The following is an 18,546-nucleotide window of genomic DNA, read 5'->3' on the forward strand; positions in this document are numbered from 1 at the left end:
CAATCATGATGACGTATTTTCATTAAAGGGGTACTGAGGTGTACAAAGTGTGGCCGGATCTTTGTATAGATCACGATCAGCAATGTTGAATAAAACGTAAACTGATCAAATCGGCAAGGCTGATCGGACAGCCAAAATAATTTTATTGCCAAATATTTCGGTTAGACAATACTAACCTTTCTCAGGGGCTGCAAAAAGCTAAGTAAAAATTGGAAATAAGCGGTTACAATATTTTTAAAAAGATGATACTAATGAAAAGTTGAGATATGATTGGTTGATAAACATAGAAAGCAGAAACGTGGACAGATCCTCGTTATTCCTGAGGGAGAAACCTCGCTATTACATCGGTTTGTTTCGCACTGTATGGGATAAAGTGTTATTTACGGGAAGATGCAGCCTTACATTTGATTTTACCTAAAAAATAAGTATACTGTAATTAGGACTTGATCTGCCCTTTATATCTTGTCAAAAGTCAAGAGGGTGGTCTTTAGCTATACAAAAATAGAAACATTTAGTTAAATTAGTGTAAGGTTTGGCCGACAATTACTTCCGGTTTGTTCTGAAAACACAACGCGGGGTAATACGTGGATAAGTAGCTAGCCTGTGTTTATGAAAGATTCTTTTACCAAATCGCGTCATATTTTATTAAAAAAAAAAAACTTGTTACATCTTCCCGTAAACAACACTTTATCCCGTACAGTGCGAAATAAACCGATGTTGCAGCGACGTTTCTCTCTTAGGAATAACGAAGATCTGTCCAACATCAACGAAACAACACGAAGAACTACATTTGAGACATACATATACAACGATGTCTCCTCATATATACCGCGGGAAACCGGGAACGATCGAGCCAATCAAATAACTAGTTTCAGTCTCCACTCCTAACAAGTGCGGCCACCATTTTGAGAACGCGCGCGAAGCGACAGAAGGCCAACAAATCGATTTCATTTTGAAGGGTCGTTGAATATTTTGGCAAAATGGCCGCGGATGCTTTGGAATACAACGATATTCATCTTCTTGTAAGAGGAGCTTTGGTAAGATTTTATTACACTCGTTGCATATGTGTCACGTGTACCCTCGCTTTGGCTGGCAGTAAGAATTCAGCTTATTTGTTCGAGCCACTTCGAGGTGTAAAAGCTTAAAATACGGATAACCTAAAAAAGCTTGAAGCTTTAGAATTATAAACATAACCTTACACTAATGTCTAAGGCCTGCAAAAGGATTGCATATTATTTGAATATTATAAGCTTGCTCATGTAATAAGCCTCGAGTTCAAGCAGACGGTGATCATATCGTCGTTAATCAATACCAATCGATATCATTTTAACTGAACGATTTTGAATGATAGACAAAATTGCTGTTTTCAATTTTGATTAATAATAATTGACTGATTATATGTTGGTGTTGGTTATGAGCTATTGATATAGAAATATAAACAAAATTTACAGTGCGATGCACATTACTGTGGCCACCCAGCAAACTTTTTTACAAGTTAGCCGATCAGGATACGGGTATTTGACGGTCACGCCACATTGCAAAGTCCAACAGGCAAGTGACCCAACAACAAATTATTGAAAACATGTCGTTTTATATTTTGTGAACAAGGAGGAAGATTGGCTAACTTGTAAAAAAAGTTTGTCGGGTGGCCACGGTAAGGCGCGTTGTACTGTAATTTTCAGAAAATTTTTGGAATTACCTTGGCAGTAAATGTTATCAGAATCTTTATTACTGGCATGGCGTTGATTTATTTTCACCCCTAAGAGGTACCAAACCAGTTGACTGACAAAGTTATACATGTAGTTGTAGTTTTTTGGATCAGATAGCCTTTAAGGTACCACCATAACCTCAATACCTGTCATTTTAAATTTTGGCACCCTAAGCGGTTCCAAAGCATAAATTTTATGCCCTCAAAGTCACAATGTTCATTCCCCTCAGTTTTATTTAGAGGTACCCTCCCCCTTCCCCAGGATAAATTGTACAAAAAGATACAGTATTTAACACATCACTGAGGAGCTTAGGGGAGCAAGCAGTCTTGTGATAATAACACTTGATGTCACCCTTATTTGTTTCTTGGACTTGTCGTCACTTGTAGGCTGAATTTGCAGTTGCTTCTGTTCCTTCCATTTGATATGGGCCTGTATTAATAGCTCATTCCTCAATGTTTCTAACCTGCAATAAATTCAGTCTGTTTTATAGTTAAAGCTCTTGAAAGCAACCTCCTTAGGGATTTCGAAAAAGTTGCCATGGTTGGAACTGGCAATTTGCCAGGGCAAACAGGTCTTGTAACTGACCATCTCTTGAAAAGGTAGATGTTGGTTGCCTACAAGAGCTTACAACATACCAGTTGCCGAGCAAGTACCAAAGGTAGCCATCATTACTTACAAGAGTGGTCACTTATAGGAACTTTCAATAAGTTTTCAAAAACTCCTTAATAATTCACAAGCCCATTGACCTATCAAATGGTTGATGAAACATCACATGCAGTGGTTTTAAAACCCGATAAACCTCTTCCTTATTAGTATGCGGTGTTTATGTTTTTCTCGTATGCTAATTTCCAATGTTCACAAAAGCATCATTGTTATAAACTCTCTTCACACACGCTTTTCCAGGAATGTTTTTGAAGCCGTCCAAAAAACTTGCAGCACGTGTTTTATTGGGTCTAAAACTACTCTGCTGTGCCTCGTGGTTTTAAATCCCGATAAAATACTGCTGCTCGTGTTTTAAGCATTACTAAGTTTTTTTAAGTTTGGTAAATTAGGTTTCAGGAGGATTGTCATATAGGGAAACCAGTTGCTTATGTTAGAAGTCTCAAGGACAACTTCAACTGTATTTGGATAACAATATTATTTCATGAACATTTTACATTCTTTAATTTGTTGTAGAATGATGGTCGCTTGAAACTGCACAAAGGAGGGGTGATTTTTAAAGCAAACAAAACAGGAAAAGTTGACCAAGCTACAGTTGCTGACATCGAGTCAACTCAATGGATGAGAGTGGCACGAGGATTTGAACTCAAAGTTGTTTTGACTAATGGACTGCAGTTCAAGTTTGAAGGCTTCAAAGAGTCTGTGAGTCTTTTGTTGTTCATTTGCAGTGATATGTTTTAATCCCAAAGGTTATCTCACCTTGTACATTTAAAGTAGGTTTTCTAAAGTTGTTTAGTTTGTTAAGATTTTTAAACAGGTAAAGAATTCATGTTCCATGTGTCATGTGAAAATAATATTATTATTATGGTTATTACAGTGAAAAGAAGTAAAATAGAATATATGATAAGTTACATGAACATAATTCTAAAACAAAAGAAATGGATTTCTTACTATTGTACCATTTAATCACAAGTAAACAAATGTTTTCCACATATTTCTGCCCAATATATTAGTTTAATAATTATAATTAATTGTATTTCTTGTCTTAAGGACTACAGCCAGCTGTCAGCATTTGTGAAGAAGCATTTTGAAATGGATTTAGAAGAAATTGAACTCTCTGTCAAGGGATGGAACTGGGGAGTGGCCAAATTCAAAGGTCAGTTATAAAAAAAAATTTTTGTAACTTCATTTTCAAGTGGAGGTTTTAATCCAGGAGTACAGGACTGGTAGATTAGAAGACTTTTTGCTTAAAAATTTTAGTCAAAATCTAATCAGTGCCATGGCTTATAACAAGAGCAATGAGGAGAAGTCCATGAATCTCCCTTTGAAAAAGCCCTGTCTTGTTAACATTGTGACTTCTTGGGACCAGCCTTTGTCTCTCTGATTCTTTTATAACTCTGGTTACTAATGCCCTTAAACATGGGATTTTCAATCCATAAAATTTCACTGAAAAGTTGGTTTTAATGAAGAAATGCTAAATAAATATGCTGTAAAAAGATCAGCCACTTTCCCAAGTAGGTAGACATGCTGTTTAGAGAATGGCAACAACAGAGTTAGTTATACATAGGACTTGTACAGTATTTTTCACATGTATCCTAAGGTCAACATGCAGAGAAATGACTTTTTACAGTTCTCAGGACATGCAGTTTGAAAACGTTGAGTTCACAAATGGAGTATCTATTATATGAGCACATTGCAGTGTTAAAATATTATAACTTGATTAAAGGAATGTTTGTTCACCCTTTCACACCTTGACAGTGAAATGTTTCTTCTCATTACTGATTGTATGCTATCATAAATGGAAATATTCTTGTTTATTTCAGGTTCCTCTCTTTCATTTGAAGTTGACGAGAAGCCAGCATTTGTTGTCCCTTTGAAGGATGTCTCCCAGGCAACAACTGGTGGGTAACCTGTTGGTTTTGAGAGAAAGGGATAATTTTTTTGTGTGTGTGAAACATTTCTTAAGGATTAACTCATTGTAATTAATGATTAATTTCATTACAGGTAAAAATGAAGTCACTTTGGAGTTTCACCAACATGATGATGCACAAATATGTTTAATGGAGATGAGATTTTACATCCCAGCCACCACAGATAGTTCCACAGAAGACCCAGTCAAAGTATGAACTTGAACTACATTCCTAATAGTTTCAATTTTAAATGCAGTTAAATGCAATTTAACTGAGTTAACAACAAAGAGCAGTGCCGTTATTGTGGCGGTTAGCACATGCTCTGAGGAGGCATTCCTTGCATGAGCAGTCATCAGTTCGTAGCATATAGTTTTGGACTCTCAAGCGGTGGTGTGAGAGCCAGTGTGCTCCTTTTGGCTGGCTTTACTTCAACATTCCCACCCCCTCCCTTCCCCTTTTTGCCACCGTTAATTCGGTGTTATGAGGGATTGCGAGTAATGCCAGCCGTTGGAGTGATACCGTGTCTAGGGGCCGACTGGCTCCATAATGACAGTAGTACAATGATGCAGGAGTTAATATTAATTAACATTATTCTTTAATAATTTCATAAAAATTTGGATAACTTTTACCCATTAGTTGGTTTATTTAATCTGTTGCAGGGAGTATTGCTTTTATATTGACTGTGCTATTTTTGCTGTTTTTACAGCATTTTCATGAGCAGGTCCTAGAGCAAGCAGACATTATTCAAGCAACAGGAGATGCTATTGTTACATTACCTGACGTGGCCTGCCTTACACCAAGGTAATAGGACTTCGTGTATGTCAGAACTGCGTGGCTCACTCGTTTGAGAACTGTGGAAACCATAGTTAATTTGACAAATTTTGGGGACACTTCACATGTGATTGCACTATTCAATAGCTTTTATTTGACTGGTTTATGCATAGGGATTTGTCCACAAACTTAAACTTTGGAACCACCTTGTACTGCGTAATAAACATGTGTAGTACCACGGGAAAGTACTGCTCAGTAGCTTTAATCTGAATAGTCACAGTTTGGGATTTCATCCACAGACTCAAGAGTTAGAACCATCTTGTACAGGATAATGAACAGCACCACAGAAACATACTGCTCAGCAGCTTTCATTTGAATGGTTGCACTTTAGGATTTCATCCACGGGCTCAAACATTAGAACCACCTTGTACAGCATGATACGTTTATAGTACTGCTCAGTAGCTTTCATTTGAATAGTACCGCTTAAGAATTGTTCCACAGACTTGCAATGTTAGACACCTTTTACGGCATAATAAGCAACACAGCATACAGTTCAGTTGCTTTCATTTGAGTCATTATTCCATCCATTCTCAAAAGTTAGAACCACAGTATTCCTTGATTACTTAAGGGTTGATGTTACAGGTCAAAATTAACTTTAGGTCATTATTTCAACCTAGGGAAATTTTAAATCAAACTAAGTTCTTTTTTTTAACCTAGGTAATAAAAAACTCCTCCTCCCTTTTTCCACCAACCTCCCCTCTCTTATTCTCGTAATCATCGCTTAGACCTAATCAGTAACCCTGGTGATCCTTAAAGCATGCCCTTTGTTCAATTATTGTCATGGTAGGTCACCAAAACCCTAACCAAACCCTAACCCTTAAACCATTGCTTAGGCCTAATCCGTAATATTAACCTAGGTTAAAACAAAATGACCTAGGTTGAAATACATTTAACATGAAAATAAATTTGACCTGTAACATTGACACTATGAGAAGGGAAAAGATATAGCTGTCAGTTAATGGCTTAATACAAAGAAACTTTATAATACCATAGTGTATATTCTTATTTATCTTTTCAGAGGGCGATATTCTGTGAAAGTTTTTCCATCATTCCTCCAACTTCACGGCAAAACATACGACTACAAGATTCCCTACACTTCAGTGTTACGGCTTTTTCTCCTTCCACACAAAGATCAAAGATTTATGTTTTTTGTTGTAAGTAACTTTTTATCCTTAAATTTTCAATGCATGCTTTATTAGGTTGTTTTACTTAGCTATATGTTTAGAATATTATTGAAAGCTTGGGGCATAAACAACCTATATGACTTGTTAGAGCATCACCAGGTTTTTTGCGTGTGGACCACGATTCCTTTTAAAAAAAAAATTCCCCCCAATCTTTTCACTTTTTTGCGGTTCATTTGGAGTAAAAAAGAGAAAGACAGTAGCTATCCAGATGAGGTCTGTGATTGGAGAGGAAAACATTAGGTCATTGGTTAGGAACAATGGATCCCCCACAGAAAACAATGGGAGTACAGTACTAGCGGAGCAATGAAAATAGAGTTCTGGAAAAGGTACTGTACTATCCGTAAAAAAGCATGTTTCTGGGTAAGATATCACAAAATGAAGCGTTAAGCAGTGGAGAAAACATCAAGGCAATGTTTCCTGAAGGAGCTGAAGGCCACGTGCAAGAACTCCTGTGATTCTGAGCTAAAAAAACAAAAAGCAATTGAAAAAGCAAACTTGGTTAATTATGTCCTTGAGCCCTTCAATTGCCATAAGAAAAATCTTGTACAGTCTGAGTCCATTGCCCTTAATACTTGAGAGGGTTTGTTGCTCAAACAAGGACACATTCCTGTGAATTTTTCATTTTTGTCTCAGGTTAGCATGGATCCACCGATCAAACAAGGCCAGACACGATACCCATTCTTGATCATACAGTTTGGAAAAGATGAAGAATTTGATGTGAAGCTTAATTTGTCAGAGTAAGTGATCTCTGCAGTATTGTTTATTCCTTTCTGTTGTTCAGTCAGATTGTAGGGGTAGTGTGGTGAGACGGTCATTTGAGCCAGAAACTAAGAAGAAAACTGGACTTGAAAGTCCCCCACCCAGATAGTTCTTTATTGCAATGTACAGTTCCTGAAAAAATCTCTGCCCACTCCATACATGGTCATCGAAAATTCCTAGGGGGAGAGGGGTCTTAGAAGCCAAACTTTTAGAAGCAAACTGTGAAGCAAAACTGGAATTGATGGAGATGGGGGTGCAAAACCAAAAAAACTTCGGTGGGTGGAGTATGGATATTTTCTGGAACTGCACAATCATACTGTGAAATTTTATGAACAGTGGTATTCCAATGAGGAACCATAGTGACTGTATATGAATATTAATTTTTGACAATTTTTAGGGAGGAATTACAAGAAAAGTATGAAGGAAAGATTACTCAGGAGATGAGTGGTCCAATCTATGAGATTGTGAGCAGACTAATGAAGGCTGTGATTGGACGACGAATAACAGTGCCTGGAACATTCAAAAGGTAAGATGTATGCATGCAAATAAGTTTGAGGATTAATGAAAAGTCTGGCTGTAATCTTATGTTATTTATTGTTATAAATAAATAAATGAATTGCTCTAGGTCAACAATGCATAATTTCTCTAACTAATAATGTAGAACTCATACTATTTGTGTCGCTTCTTTCTAAATGCTGTGCGATTTCGCGTTTGGGTGCCATCTTGGACTGGCTGACCACTTGCCTCGATTTGATGCAAGAGCTTTGAATCCTTCTGTTCTGGCTAAGTGAAGTCCCGCGCTTTGTGCTTGGACCATAAATTAGCGGGAAAAACTTGGGCCGTTACTTACTTACGGACCTCCAACTCAATTGGTAAGAGGTATTTAATTTATTTGTGTTTTTCTTAATTAGTCATGCTGGAATAAGTTGCATAACCTGTTCGTACAAAGCTGGAAGTGGCATGCTGTTTCCACTGGAGAGAGGCTTCATTTTTGTGCACAAGCCCCCTGTACACGTGCGCTTTGATGAGATATCCTCAGTGAACTTTGCTCGTGTAGCAGGTGGAGGAGGATCCAGTCGATCATTTGACTTTGAAGTGGAAACCAAGTCTGGTACGACTTATGTGTTCAGCAGCATTGAAAAGTAAGTGCGAGGAAGAAACTTTGCATTATTGATTTTAATTGATATTAGACCCTTCTCCAAAATGGCAGCAACAGATTTGAATGAGTTAAAATTGAACTGAATGAAAAACTGATACCAGCACTGGAAAGAGCACCCTAACGTTAGTAACCTTGCAAAGTTTCAGCATATTAGGTGCTCTATCAGCTTATCAGCTTCTCACAATATGCTAAAGCCACAACTAAATGTTATCACATTGTTGTACAATCCATCAAACATGTTTTATAACATTGTTGGATGTGCACCGCACAAAGTCCAAAATTACACCAGCATTCATAATTTCAAGAAAATATGGTTGTCAAACATTATCCTACATGAGGTGCTGAATGTTCTAACATTGTTGAACCAACAAAATGTTGCACAGCATGGCTTAACGCCAAAGAATTTGAATTATGATATTTAATGTTTATTAGAATGCAGCAGCATAAATATTTTGCCTTTTCTAATATTTTGTCCTTCCCTGACATACAATCAAATATAGAGCTGTCTTCTTTTCATATATCAAGATTCAAACTAATCAAGTTTAACAAAAATTATTTTTAAGTTTGAAAATGCCTGCTTGATTGACTTGGTAGAATATTAATTAAATTTTGTTTTTTGTTATGGTTTAGAGAGGAGTATGCCAAACTGTTTGATTTTGTTAGTGGGAAACATTTGAGAATAAAGAACACTGGCAAGGTAAGAACCTTATAAATAATGAGCATTTTTCATCTTAGAAACAACTGTTATTGTTATCACATAATTTGATGTGGAAGTCACTCACATCTTCTTTACAAAGTCACATTGTAATGAAGTCTATAATTTTTGTTTTGTTATGTTGTTCACTTGAAGGGCAAAGTGACATCTGCAAAGTATGAGGATGAGCTGATGGCTGGGTCAGATGAAGACACGCATGATGCATACCTGGAGCAGATGAAGGCAGAAGGTGCTGAGAGAGATGAAGATGATTCTGAATCAAGTGAAGGAGGTAATGATAGTGACAGTGGTGGTGATAATGATGATGATAATTGATGATGATAATTGATGATGATGATGATAATTGATGATGATGATGATGATGATGATGATGATGATGATGATGATGATGATGATGATGATGATGATGATGATGGTGCTGATGCTCTTTACATTGCTGTAGTGAAAAATGGGTTCAAGTCCCGCCTCGGCCACGCTTGTAAACAGCCAGCTGGTTTGCATCCTGCCAGTTGGGATTTTTAACATTTTATGTTTAATTTGTTTATTTGTTTCCCGTTAGTGCCTGTAAACTAGCTTGATAGCTAAGTGTACTTCCACGGACTATAAAGAAAGCATTTGACATTTTTTTCTTTTTTTCTTTTTACATTTGACAAAGACTGGATGCATAACTGCCTTGTGTCAAATTTTAGATCGTTTTCATTTTGCTCAGATATGAAGGCCACATCTGTCAAAAGGAGCAAACCTGAGGTCAATTTTACAGGTTTTCTGCTTTGCTGAGTGTTTTGTATGCCCTGTTTCCAGATTCAGATGATTCATTCGCACCGGAAAGCGGCGCGGAAGATCAAGATATTAGAGAGGAGTAAGTTTGAAAAGCATCACTAAAGTAACTTTACTTTGTAACTCGCTAGTCTGTCAAAAGGAAGCCAAGTATGTTAAACTTTGATAATTCAACACCTCACTTTCCACTCGCTGTGTTCTAGGTTAAATCCTATATTTTGCTTTCTTGCCAGGTTTGAGAGCAACCCGTCTTCTTCAGAGAGCGAGTCAGGATCTGGCGAGGAAGGAAAATCAAAACAGAAAGAGATAGAGAAGAAAAAGAAATCACCTGAAAAGAAAAGAAAGAGCTCTGAACCAAGCCCGAGCAAAGCGCCAAAAAAGAAGGCAAAAGTTGCGGTACGTATTTATATGTACCGCACATATTTATTATTACATAGTCTCATGGCGGTTTACCATTCCTCTTGAAATCAAAGGCAAGGCTGATCGGACAGCTAAAATAATTTTATTGCCCATTATTTCGATTAGACGAAATTAACCTTCTTCAGGGCCTGCAAAAAGCTAAGTTCCGGCTTCACTTTGCTACTGTTTGTACAAGTGGTCCTTGCAAGAGTTACCTTATACAATTCTTCTGTCGGACGTCAGCATGAAAAGGCGCCACTGGTAGCCGCTATCAGTCCATACCTTGATCTCACCCACCCAACCCACGCATGAATGTGAAAGACAGTTGAAATCAGAGATAGAGATAGAGATAGACTACCACGCCGGGAACTACGTCCCTTACTCTTTTCGAACAGTGTGTTGGTTCTTTAACGTCTCACGGATGATTAGGAACAAGTGCTGTGAGACGGGACCTATGGCTTATCGTCCTTATCCGAGAAGACTAGAAAGTCTAACCGTTTGCAGATGTCATTACAAAGACAGCACTTTCTCCTCACGGTATTCCGGTGCTCTTCCAACGGAGCTAACCGGTCGACGATCGAAAAAGTTTAGCCGGCCTCCCAAAAACTCTCACAAATTTGTGAGAAGACGGTTCCGTTTTGCCGGCTGGAATGTTCCGAACTAATAATCCCTTTTGTTTTTGGAGTAGAGTGACAAATACGTTGTTTCAAATGCCAAAAGTGGGGCTAGCTAACATTTTCGACAAGCCAACAGCAGGTCGTAAATTCGTTAAGTAAGATTTCGTTCCCTGAAATTTTCGGCAATTTGAATTTTTAGCTTAAGAATTCGAAGAGATCAAACTGCGTTAGCTTACACAAATTTATCTTTTAAAGGCCATAAAATGATGTGGGGATGCAGGAAACATCATTTTTAACTGTTTTGCTTTAGTGTTCTCGCCGGTGACCATTTCGGCCAGTCGTTTTGCTTCAACTGAACTTTCGGGTTCGTTGGAGCGCTAACGTCAGTTTCAAATGGAGATTTCCGATAAAAAAAATTCCCGGAACTTTTTGGCATACGCTAAACAATCATATCAATCACCATACTAGCTCATTTGGCTGTCGGCAATAACTTCCTTAGTTCTGGAATAGCAACATAGAAAGAACGATACGCGTAAGTCTTACACTGAATGAAACGCTTATGAAGATTGAAGATTTCTTGCAGGTATGTAGTAGGCCAGCACTTCTCGTGAATATAAAGAAACTTGAAAAATTTATCAGCAGTATCTTAGAAATAGCACATTGTTCAATAGGCAGCCATCGCAGATCCATAGCAATGCACGGTTCGGAAGTATTGACACACTCGTTCCGTAAATATTCATATTTCACACTTCACTCAACTATTCAAACAAGCGTGTAAACCACGCCTTTTCACACACGTTGTTTATATGGTTATTATATGTTGCACGCATTTCCAATGTGAGCAGATGATACGCTTGTGAGAAGGTTCTTGGTTCATATCCTTGAATTTGTGCAGTTCTTTAAGCTGTGTGAGAAAACGTTGGCCATGAAATCCAGAAAGAGGTCTCAGGTTTGTAGAGTATGGTCCGACCCAGCTATTGAGCAGTACATTCCTGTGGTGTTGCTTTTTATGTTTTACAAGGTTATTCGAAATTTTGACTCTAAAAATTGTGAAGTGTTGGCATTCACATGAACGCTAGTGAGCAATACTTTCTCGTAGTGCTGTTTGTTATGTTATACGAGGCGGTTGTAACTCATAACTGTAGATTAAATCTTGAATTTTGACCATTCAAATGACAGCTACTGAGCAGTACTTTCCTGTGGTGCTGTTTATTATGCTGTACAAGGTGGCTCTAAATTTTGAGTCTGTGGATGAAATCATAAAGTGTGACCATTCAAATGAAAGCTACTGAGCAGTACTTTCCTGTGGTGCGTTTGTTCTTCTATATTTTGAAATCTGGGATTTTGTCCTATTTTCCACTCTTGGCCGCTCTTAGTAGAAATTTTAAATTCCTCCTTTGCACCTTTATCATTCATGAATGTGTTTTTTAAAGTGCCCCTGTGACGAAAATTTCATTTTCCATCTTTTTGCATTTTCGTGTAGAATGTGACCTTCTTACTCATGTTACCAAATTTCAATCCTTTACGGCGATTGGAAGTATTTTTTTTTTTTTTTAGCTTTTTATTCGAGATTTCACGGCGGCCATTACTTGGCCTTGTTCCGGAAGTTAAGGCTCAAATTACTTGAAGTGACGTCATTGGCTCAACACGAAAAATTCCACATGGCTAATTTTCATATGGATTCTACTTCATAAACTGTATTCTGCTGTTGTGAACTAAATAACAGCAGAATACAGTTTATAAAGTAGAATCCATATGAAAATTAGCCATGTGGAATTTTTCGTGTTGAGCTAATGACGTCACTTCCTGTAATTTGAGCCTTAACTTCCGGAACAAGGCCAAGTAATGGCGGCCGCGAAATCTCGAATAAAAAGCTAAAAAAAAAAAATACTTCCAATCGCCGTAAAGGATTGAAATTTGGTAACATGAGTAAGAAGGTCATATTCTACACGAAAATGTAAAAAGATGGAAAATGAAATTTTCGTCCGAGGGGCACTTTAAGAGGTGATGTCTACAGCTAACAAGGTTATTTACATTTTTTAGGCAGAAAAACCCGAAGGTAAAAAGAAAAAGAGAGCCAAGAAGGACAAGGATGCTCCCAAGCGACCGATGTCGGCTTACATGCTCTGGCTGGGTGACGTGCGGGAGCAAATCAAACGCGAAAATCCTGGCATCTCCGTTACTGATCTGTCTAAGAAAGCAGGAGAGATGTGGAAACAAGTGCAAGATAAAACAGTAAGTCGAGAATGATGTGTTATTCAGAGGTTACACAGGCAAATTCGAGTGCTCCTATCAGGAGTCGAACCAAATACCTTCCGATTCGTAGTACGGATGCTCTACCACTGAGTTACTGGAGACTCGTTGGAGCCAAGGCCATTAAAGTAGGTTCATGCGAAAAACACCCTGCATACTGCTAGGATTTGAATGTCGAAGTGTGAAATGTAAGTTGTGGATCGTGCTGATTTCATTTTGCAAGAAAGACCAGGAGACGATTTACTGGGAGCGACCGCACTGTTTGCAACTTCTCACATTGCTAGACATGAGAACAATGGAGCTGCAGGTTATCAGGGTCCAGTGAAAAGTGAACTTAGAAAAGGGGCAGTTTTACTGATTTACTGGCCGCAATTCTCTAGCATGGTACGATTAACAATTATAATCCATCAAGTATTTTTGCTCGCGCGAGATTGGTCTAAACGCCTCACGTGACCGAATATACCCCAGCTAAAACTTAACAGGGGAATATCCGATGACATTCCCCAAGTGATATTCCCCAATTTCAAAAACTTCAAGGCGCGTCAAGTTTGCAATTAAAATTAATGTCAAGATGGGGGAACGGTTTGCTTTTGTGACAGAAGGAGAGATAAACCTGCTGGTCGATAAAGCAGTATCAGAAAACAACATACGCTCTAAACGTTTTTGACGGTAAACTGCTCTTAAACGCAATGTTGAAATACTCAAGCTCGTTGCTACATGTTGCGAAAAATATTTGAAGGATAATAACCACAATAGCCTCCATTTGGCTTTAAAAATAAGCCCATATATTTGTCCTTGGACATTATCTGCTTCTCGAAGCTCACAGTTTTCCTCGAGCTTCGCTCTCGGAAAACTGTTCGCTTCTCGGAACAGATAATGTCCGCGGACAAATATCTGAGCATATTTTCGCGCCAAATGGAGGCTATTGTTTATTTATCCCGTGAAATCGCGGGGGATATCGCCTGAAACCTAGTCGACGAGGCCGTAGATCGAGTTGGATAAAATCAGGGGATATTCCGCATGATTGAGTAGGATAATAGGCCATTTCCGAGTTGCTGTGAACCTTACTATAAAACCGAGGCTAAGTGCAAAACTTTTCACATTGAAATTAGTTTTGTTTGCATATGAACGAAAACTAATTTTCATATCAAAAACTTTGCACTTAGCCTCGCTTTCATTATGAGGTTCACAGCAACTCGGAAATGGTCTATTGTTTTATTATTGAACACATTGATAACTAAGTACAGTTTTATTGCAGAAAAGCTGTAGACCATCTTTATTTTGCTATTTTTCTCCCCGACGCGCGAAACTACGTATATCGCAAGTTATCTGTTGACTACGGATGACGAATATTCAGTGCACCATGACCATATTTGCGCAGTGTTACAATGTGTTGAATAATAATGGCTGATATCCCATGGCCGCTTAGCCAATCAAAACTCTGGAATTATATTATCCAATTATCAGGGACATACTTAAACATATCGGAGCGGTTTCAAAAGATATAGAGTGTCGTGTTTCCATTTCCCAACGAACGTTTTTTGGTCTTTTTGAAGAAAATAAAACCCACTCACAAAATTATTTCTATATTTCTTTCTTCAGGAATGGGCGGAGAAAGCAAAAGAGGCTAAACTGAAGTACGATGAAGACATGAAAGCTTACAAAGCTAAAAAGGCCAGTGAACCGGCCCACGAAAGCTCTGAAGACGAGAAACCCAAAAAGAAAGGCTCGGTGAAGGAGTTCTTTAAAAAGAAAGACGACAAAAAGAAAAGCTCGCCACGCAAATCGGGCGAGGCGCAAAAGTTCAAGAGCGCAGAGTTTGTTGATACAGACGATAGCTCTTCAGAAGACGAGAAAGAAGTAAGTTATGTCCCCTTGTTTGTAGTTATTATTCCGACTTTCAGATACGATACGAGTGCCTTTTTTCTCAGTCAGCTTTTTACTCGCACCCGGCATTTCAAAGATAGCCAATCACATTAAGGCAAAGCCACATTTGGTTGGTCACCCACTCGTTTCGCGCCAAAATTAGATTAAGACAAAGCCACATTTGGTTGGTCACCCACTCGTTTCGCGCCAAAATTAGATTACAACAAAGCCACATTTGGTTGGTCACCCATTCGTTTTGCGCCAAAATCAGATTAAGACAAAGCCACATTTGGTTGGTCACCCACTCGTTTCGCGCCAAAATGTGTGCTGCATGTCTGCTCGACCATGGCCATTTCTTTGTTTCTAATAGCTAGATCTACTTCGACACTTTTCCTAACCAAATGTCGATGTTCGAATTCGCTGGTGCTTTTCCAATAATTTTTATTCCCTAGGCTGTGACTAGTTATTCGCGCAAGAAGGTTGTATAGCGTGGTCTAACAAGCGTTTTTTTCCCGACCATTGCAGTTGTGAACGCTTTTGTTGTTTTTTGTTCTATACGCATTGTTTCCTATCACTCGTTGCAGAAAACTAAAGCCAAATCCAAACCGAAGCCGAAGCGAAAAACAGAGAAGGCGAAAAGTAAGAGCAAGAAGAAAGAATCGGACGAGGAATCTGAAGAGGAGGAGAGGGAATCGGAGGAAGAAGAAGAGGAAATGAGTGAAGGATCTGACTCTGACTGAAGATGGGCATGACACTGGAGTTCTTCCTCTTCTCATTCCTAAGAATCGAAAGTTAAAACTACATTGTACAGTATAATAAACTGCACCACAGAAAAGTACTGCTCAGTAGCTTTCATTTGAATGATTACACTTTTGGATTTCGTCCACAGACTCAAAAGTTACAGCCACCTTATTCAGCATAACAAGAAAAACGTAAATAGTTTGAGAGCGGCTTTCGTGTCTTATTAAAGACCGAAAACGTTTATGGCGAAACGGAAACATTTACCATCTACATCTTTTGAAACTTTGTGTGAAAACACTGCGAAATATTTAAAACACGCAGCGCCACCTTGTGACTGTTAGCTGGCGAATTGTCTTAAAGCAACTGTAGTCAAGTGTTCTGTAGCTATTGTCCGACGGAAGAGTGGAGAATGAGTCCGTGAGCTTTCACTTCGTGCCTCAAGCTGTTCTATCTTATCCATGAACTTGTACTACTGTGAAAAAATAGAGTCCGTAGGATAGTATTTAGACTTAAGGCACGTTGCGCTTGTCTATACCTTGTCTAAAGAAACTATAACAGAAATAATCAAACTTTAATTTGATGTTATTAAAAAATAATAAAACGCGCCTCAAGTTATTTAGGTTGATTTTACGTCTTCGACACTTAATCCACGCACTGCCTGATATTCCACTTTCCCTCAATCAGCATCTAATATCTCCTTACAATATCACTACATGATCAATCATAAAGCTTATGAGAATAAAGGACATGATCAACATTGAATAAATCTGATTTATTGATTTTTGAACAAATTCTCCTAACTAGTAACAGCTACGTCGGTTTTCTTGCAAAACAACACCATAGGAAATGCAGAGAAGAGTAAGGAGAATACACATGTTGATATCAGAGCTGTCAAGGGTTTTAAGTGGTCACGTCCAGACAGAGACTAGGAGCGAGTCTAAATCAATCTGATGTCAGACCTTCGTGTGCGGTGGAGAGCCGTGGTAAAAGTTATGTGGCCCCGACCAAAATGTTCAGAATCTAAAAAAATAAGCGATGCGGCTTTAAAGCCTTGTATTCCTCGGAAAAGGAAGTTGCCCCGGGCCAGGTTGCATGAAGCAACGTAAGAAAAGGGGGAGTTTTTCGCAACCCACTGTTGCCTTATCGGAGGATTTTCTCGCACTCTGTGTTGCCATAATCGCCAATTGGCCGACGGCGACCGAGTTGAACCATGACGCTTGGCTCGACAAAATTCTCTCATGAAAACACTACAAAAAGGAAACAATTGGGTTTTGGTTTGGATGACATGAGAGAAGAAGCAGCCCCTGCAGATACGCAAAACCCACCCTCCTTCAAGCATGTCTAGAACAGCTTTTGAAAAAGTTCCCATCTTGAGCTGTGTCGCTACTCGGCTACTTTCACCCCTGGGAGGACCAGCCTGTTCACGGCCTACGTAAGGCGAAGAGGATAATGTACGGGGACAAAGCCGAGCGCGGTCTGGGACGCTCAAGAGCGCGCTCGGTTCTTGGAAAAGTGTTCACAGGCTAATTAAGAGCTAAGGTTCCTTCTCCCCTCCCCTCCCGTTTTCCAATAGCCTTCTCGTGGACCAAGTGCTGTATGCTGTGAGCTCAGCCTCAACAAGTCTTTCCGCCGTTGATTAAAACAATATACAGTCATTTCAACTAACGTTGTCGGTTCAAAGCATGAAGCTGAAAGACAAGACCGAAAGTTAATGTAAGATTTTTATGAATAAATTCATCAAAATCAGTCATGCCTGGAGAAAACAATAGGTTGTAATTAGCAGTACAATGACCTGCACGTGCAGGGATGATTTTGATGAAATTATTCATAAAAATAATCCCACAAAACATTGCGGTCTTGTCTTTTAGCTTGATTTTAATCCGACAACGTTAATTGAAATAGCTGTATGCACGTGTCCATGACTCACCCTTGACCCGTACAGGTTATTTTGTGATATCCCCCGCCTGTTTCAATGTCCCTACCAGGGAAACCGAAAAAGGAATAAGGGTGTATAAGGGTAGGGTGTAGGATCGCCGCTCGAAGTCTTACTGGAATCCCTAAAGTAATTCTGAAATATTAGCTTGGAGAAATCAAGCTGATTTACGTCTGAGGTGCGTTGATCTTGAACTTGAACATAAAGCTACTGGCTTAGTAATAACAGAGTTGAGTTAAGATATTTTAAGTTCTCTTCTAACGTTCGAGAAGCCCCCCCCCCCCCCCCCCAAAAAAAAAAAATTTTCCTCGTATATAATTATCCATAAAATGGCTACTTAAACAATTAATGACAATTGGTGGCGGCATCTTGAAAAGTCATGTTCGACCCTTGAAATAAATTATTAATTGAGTATATTAAGAGAAATCATTTGTTTTCAATTTCAAAGACAATCGACGAAATAACTGAATGAACGGGTGGGACGATAGTGTGGTTGTCTATGCTACCTTCGTTTACTGGTACCACACTACAACCGTTTCAGGAAAATGCACCTGGCTGTTGTCTTCTCAGCTCAGTGTTAACTTTTCTGACAACGATCCAAAATTCCAAGCTTTGTTTTTAGTTATACAGTTTATCCCAGTGGAAAATGCTACGTAAGTAATCGATCCATGGTAACAAAACAGTTCCGTGAAAAATTTGCCAAGAAATCGGAGATTACTTCGACCAAATAGACGCCGTCTTTGTTAACCTTTTGAATGGAACTTATTGTTGATGACCGAAAATTTGGAATTAGCACTTAATTTGTAAATTGCCGCCCTGCACGCTTGAAATCACGATAAACTGTCGAAAAAGAAGGACAACGTCCAAAGCTCAGTGTTTGGATTTTAACACCATTTTTTGTTGCGTGAAAGGTAAGATAACCATTGAGTAAGTCTATATTTGTGTTTATCGTTGTATCGTTCCTGGAAAATCGTGTCGTACGCCAATCACAGAAATAAGAGCAAAACATTTCCAAACTTATTGAAAATGATCA

General features: G+C 38.7%; 1 protein-coding gene across 1 annotated transcript; it reads left to right on the plus strand.

Moving 5' to 3' along the window:
- The first annotated feature begins 890 nt into the window (after positions 1–890).
- On the plus strand, positions 891–16,195 carry LOC146470638 (FACT complex subunit SSRP1-like). Its single transcript, XM_085121825.1, has 17 exons — positions 891–1,037; positions 2,886–3,071; positions 3,420–3,525; positions 4,193–4,270; positions 4,374–4,489; positions 4,986–5,080; positions 6,129–6,264; positions 6,928–7,031; positions 7,451–7,579; positions 7,965–8,195; positions 8,843–8,909; positions 9,063–9,198; positions 9,729–9,786; positions 9,938–10,100; positions 12,764–12,955; positions 14,576–14,833; positions 15,424–16,195. The coding sequence occupies exons 1-17, from the start codon at positions 981–983 to the stop codon at positions 15,577–15,579; spliced, it is 2,268 nt and encodes a 755-aa protein (XP_084977951.1). The 5' UTR covers positions 891–980; the 3' UTR covers positions 15,580–16,195.
- The last annotated feature ends 2,351 nt before the right edge of the window (positions 16,196–18,546 follow it).

The sequence above is a fragment of the Pavona decussata genome, unplaced genomic scaffold (genome assembly GCF_977016875.1).
Source record: "Pavona decussata unplaced genomic scaffold, jaPavDecu1.1 SCAFFOLD_113, whole genome shotgun sequence".
Lineage (NCBI taxonomy): Eukaryota > Metazoa > Cnidaria > Anthozoa > Scleractinia > Agariciidae > Pavona > Pavona decussata.

Excerpts from the sequence above, each read along its gene's own strand:
- LOC146470638 (XM_085121825.1), top strand. The coding sequence starts at position 981 with ATGGCCGCGGATGCTTTGGAATACAACGATATTCATCTTCTTGTAAGA. Across the intron at positions 3,526-4,192 it reads GGGAGTGGCCAAATTCAAAG|GTTCCTCTCTTTCATTTGAA; the intron begins GTCAGTTATAAA and ends TGTTTATTTCAG. Across the intron at positions 4,271-4,373 it reads TGTCTCCCAGGCAACAACTG|GTAAAAATGAAGTCACTTTG; the intron begins GTGGGTAACCTG and ends ATTTCATTACAG.